The sequence below is a fragment of the Oratosquilla oratoria genome, chromosome 18 (genome assembly GCF_046742065.1).
Source record: "Oratosquilla oratoria isolate Oo_2021 chromosome 18, ASM4674206v1, whole genome shotgun sequence".
Taxonomy (NCBI): domain Eukaryota; kingdom Metazoa; phylum Arthropoda; class Malacostraca; order Stomatopoda; family Squillidae; genus Oratosquilla; species Oratosquilla oratoria.
Genome location: NC_134794.1, coordinates 62,576,449 through 62,581,448, shown reverse-complemented (window position 1 = coordinate 62,581,448; position 5,000 = coordinate 62,576,449). Strand labels below are relative to the sequence as shown.

Here is a 5,000-nt window from a genome sequence, read left to right as displayed (position 1 = left end):
GAGAAATGAGGAGGTGAGGAGGAGAACAGGGGTGACAAAGGATTTGGGAGATAGGGTTGATGAAAGAATATTAGGATGGTTTGGACACATGGAAAGAATGAGTGAAGAAAGACTAGTAAAAGAGGTATGGAAGGCAGATGTGGAGGGAGTGAACATGAGGGGACGTCCTAGGATGAGGTGGATGGATGGGGTGAAGGGGGCTTTGGGGAAGAGGGGAATGTCTGTTGAGGAAGGAAGGGAGAGGACGGAAGACAGAGGTGAGTGGAGAATGGTTGTATATGGATGATGTTGTGACTGCATGAGGAGGAATGGGCGGGGGGGTGGGGGTGGGGTAGTATGTGTGAGTAAATTTTGACGCAGCCCGAAGGGATTTCTCCCCGTCCTCGCCTTATATGCAAAGGGGGACGGAGAGGGGGGGTCGCCGATTAAATGAAGCGGCCTTGCTGTGGATGTACTGTGTCTTGCGACACTGCTTCTGACCCAGGGCGGTGGGCAGGGTGCAGCGATGACCCGTCATCCAGGAGGTGCTCAGATGAGAGGAAGGGTGGGAGGGGTGTGGAGTGTATTTAGGGATGAAATGGGTGGGAGTGTTTTTATGCCTTTCCCTTTTTGGCTACCTCCCTTGGAAGGGGAAAAGGCCTTGGTATATGTATGTATGTATTATTATTATTATTATTATTATTATTATCATTATTATTATCATTATTATTATTACTATCATTATTATTACTATTATTATTATAATTATTATTATTATTATTATTATTATTATTATTATTATTATTATTATTATTATTATTATTATTATTATTATTATTATTATTATTATTATTATTATTATTATTATTATCATTATTATTATTATTATTATTATTATTATTATTATTATTATTATTATTATTATTATTATTATTATTATTATTATTATTATTATTATTATCATCATCATCATTATTATTATTACTATCATTATTATGATGATGATGATTATTATTATTATTATTATTATTATTATTATTATTATTATTATTATCATCATCATTATTATTATTATTATTATTATTATTATTATTATTATTATTATTATTATTATTATTATTATTATTATTATTATTATTATTATTATTATTATTATTATTATTATTATTATTATCATCATTATCATCATCATCATCATCAATATCATCAGTCTTTCGTCTACAGGATCCGCCTAGGCCCTGGGAATTCATTATGGGTTGCAAGTGCTGCGCGCAGGAGGAATGTTTGAAGTTATTCCCTCATTAGTGACGCATCTGAGATGGATGTCAGATCTGGAAGCAGCGTTGGAGCACCACGACTGTGTGGCGGGGACTCAGAACTCAAACAAGTAAATAAACATATATATACAACACTGATTTACCGCACCTTTGATAAGGTGCTACTATTACGATGAATTACAGGCTAATGGAATGGCATTTGTCGACAACTGGGATCACTTTTACGGTAAGGATCATCTATATACAAGGGACGGGGTGCACTTGTCACCCAAAGGATTTCGGCTCCTTGCTGAATCCCTTGAGCGAGAAGTAGGCATCCTGCAGGGTTTATTTCGGGTAGATTACGTGGGAGTCGGTGGGGAGGCGGTATCGGAATATAGTTTAAGCAATAGAAACACCTCAGAGAGGGACTATGAAAAGAATTGCCTAATCAATTGGAGGAAGGATAAACTAAAAATTTGCTGTACAAACAGCAGAAGCGTAATGAATAAAACTGGTTTGCTGCGAGGTAAAGCATGCAAAGAGAAATTTTATATTATAGCTATTACTGAATCCTTGATCAACATGACTGATAGACATTTCCTTCCGGAAATCGACATAGAAGGATATATATATATATATATATATATATATATATATATATATATATATATATATATATATATATATATATATATATATATATATATATATATAATTTTTTCACAAGGACAGGGTTGGCAGGAGTAGGGGAAGAGTAAGACTTTTTGTTAAAAATACAATAAACCATATTACCAATAATTCGATTAAGGAAGAGGATAGTACGGAATCTATTTAGGTGGAGATTATAGGCAAGAATAAGAAACTGATCCCCTGATTCATGAAATTCGCAGGGCGTCCCAGTACAAAAACGTTGTGATCATGGGATATTTTAGTTATAGAAAATTGACTGGGAAATTTTAGTGGATTAGGAAGCACAAAATTTCCTAGATGCAGTGCAGAGTAATTTCCTAAAACAAATGATTACCGATCCTACGAGGGGAAAGAATACTCTGGACTTACTTTTAACCAATAATGAACATCTAACGAGTAACGTAAAAGTGGGAGATAGTCTAGGCTTTAGAGATCATCAAGAAATAAGATTTAATATTAATTGGGAAGAATTAGATAGTACATATAACGTTCTAGTAACGGACTTCAGGAGAGCCAATCCTGATGAGATGAGAAAGTATAAGAAATTTGATCACTTATGAGACCGGCCCAGGGGGCTGTGACGGGGTCAGATAAACGGGCAGTCCGGACGTCATTAGCGCGGTCAGAGGTCGAGTCACGGAGGGTAATATGCGTACCTTGGGTCAGGTCACTTACAAGCGCGAGGTCATCAGACAGGTCAGCGATTTGGATGGAGTGCACAGTAACATAACAGCTTTAATTCTAAATGCACAAAATAAATTTGTTCCCCTCAAGTCAATATGAAAGAATAGTAATTCTCCCAAATGGATGACGGACAGGCTGAAATATGAGATCGCAATGAAAAGAGGATTTTACGGAGGAATAAAAATCGGGGAAACACACCTTCGATCTAAATATAACGACATGGCAAGACTGGTTAAAAAGAATATGCACACAACGAAACGTAACTATGAAATTAAGGTTGTCAGACAAGGGTTTCTTTCATCTCTACATAACAAAAAATAAGGAAGGATAGGCCCAATTAAAAACGACGAAAGTGTCATGATAGAATCGGTGGAAAAATTAGTGAGGAGTTTAGCAAATATTTTCCCTCGGTGTTTACTAAGGAGAGGTTAGGTAATGTACCTGACAGCGATCCGATTTTCAATGGGGATGAAAGAAGCAGACTATCAAATATCAACATTAGTAAAGTAGAAGTAGTCTGAAATCAGTATAATCAGCTCGATCATACTGATTAGGTGTCCAGAAATGTGAGTAACGTAACTGATTGTCCAGTAGACAAGTTCACACCTAGCCTAGCCAAATTCCTAAAATATGTGACAGACGAGCCCCCAGCACCGGGGTACGTCGGCAGATATAGGACCTCTAATGCTATACCAGATCAAGTGGCCATTTTGCAGAGGGACGCCAGATCTGGAAGCAGCGGTTGAACATCACGACTGTGTGGCGGGACCTCAGAATTCAAACAAGTAAATATATATATGCAACACTGATCTACCGCACCCATAATGTCCACCGTTGTGGAGAATGGTTGGAAAATATGTTTTTTTTTTCTAACTTACCGGCAACCGAACCCGGGCCTTCCGAGGCAGAAACGTTATCCACTGCATCATGCAGACTAAGTTAACAAGTTAGAAGGCTGCAAAACCTATGGAGCCAAAGTGCAACAGCCCCTCCACCACTACCTGCTAAAGTGTATAGCCACGGCCATTCTTAGCCTCCTAGGACTCAGCCCACGGCTCACCGCGGCAGGGATGGCGTGAAACTACTCTGTCTCCCCTTGTGAGGCAACCCTCAGCTTCTTGAGGGCACACCTTCCTTCTGGCGCCGCCTGCGGTTGAAGGGTGCCCCCCCCCTCTCCCTCCCTCCCCTGAGATCAGGGAGCCGCCGCCAATAACGGTGGCATCGCATGGACAGCATACGTGTACATGAACTGTCCCGGACCACCTGCAAGGTTGCGGTCCGATCGGTCCGCAAACCAAGAAAAATGAATAAATGAATAAGTAAATAAACAAATGAAATGAAATAAAGTAAAATAAAATAAAATAAAATAAAAATAAAATAAAATAGAAAAAAATTTAGAAATAGAATAAAATAAAAATAAACAAATTAATATTCATATAAATTCTTTCGGTATTTTTTCACCACGTCATTTCTATGGAATATTTATGTTTTTATTTGACTTTTGCTAGAGTATGAAATATGATTTCTGTAGAATTTTAATTTTCTTTTCTTTGTACTAAATAATGCATGTAGACCAGTGGTTCCCAACCTATTTTCTGTCATTTCCCCCTGCACCCAATTCAACCATCCAGATTTCCCCCTTCATGTGTATGAGAGAAAGAACAGTTAAAACACACTGAGACTATTTACTAGTTTATTTTTCAAATGCACTAACACAGCTAACATTAAATTGTATTGAATAAGAAAACTAACACTAACACAGCATTTTAGTGTGACTTCTGGCATTGTTTGCCTATCACGAGTCCTTCAATGTCTGGGGGAGTTATGTAGAGCGCACATCGAAGATCCGCCTCCACTTCCAACTTGTTGCGTGCCTTTGTTTTGAGGTGTACCAGTGCCAAAAATCCTGTCTCACACAGGTAGGTGGAAGAAAACTGGACCAATATCCGCAGAGCATTGGTCGCAAGAAGCGGGTAGGTTCCTCGGACTTGGGTCCAAAACTCTTCCAGTTCCATATTCTGGAAGGCATCCTTCGCTGCAGAGTCGTTTTTCAAGTCCAGGAACTCTTCCTGCCACGCGTCTGGCACATCATCAACGTTCCTCTGAAATGGGTCTCTGATAAGCATGTTCTCATTGCTCTCGTTTTTGATCCCCGGGAAGTAATACTTGAATTCTTCCTCCAAGCCTTCGAGGTGTTGTTTGATATCCTCGGCTATTGGATCAGGCAGACCATCCTCCATACCAGTCAAGATACTCCACCCACCATTACCACTTACCAGTGTTACCAATTTCCGGACTTTTATATTTCCGGACCTGTCTCGGTCTCTATTTGTACGGAAATTCGAGGTTTGAGTGTATTTTCTAATTATTTTCTGATAATTTCCAGAA

At 38.6% G+C, this 5,000-nt stretch overlaps 1 protein-coding gene across 1 annotated transcript; it reads right to left on the bottom strand.

Moving 5' to 3' along the window:
- Positions 1–4,378: 4,378 nt before the first annotated feature.
- LOC143034884 (protein FAM200A-like) lies at positions 4,379–4,852 on the bottom strand. Its single transcript, XM_076201227.1, has one exon. The coding sequence runs from the start codon at positions 4,850–4,852 to the stop codon at positions 4,379–4,381; it is 474 nt and encodes a 157-aa protein (XP_076057342.1).
- Between the last annotated feature and the right edge of the window lie 148 nt (positions 4,853–5,000).

What these genes read in the sequence shown, in the direction of transcription:
- LOC143034884 (XM_076201227.1), bottom strand. Translation starts at nt 4,852, where the DNA reads ATGGAGGATGGTCTGCCTGATCCAATAGCCGAGGATATCAAACAACAC.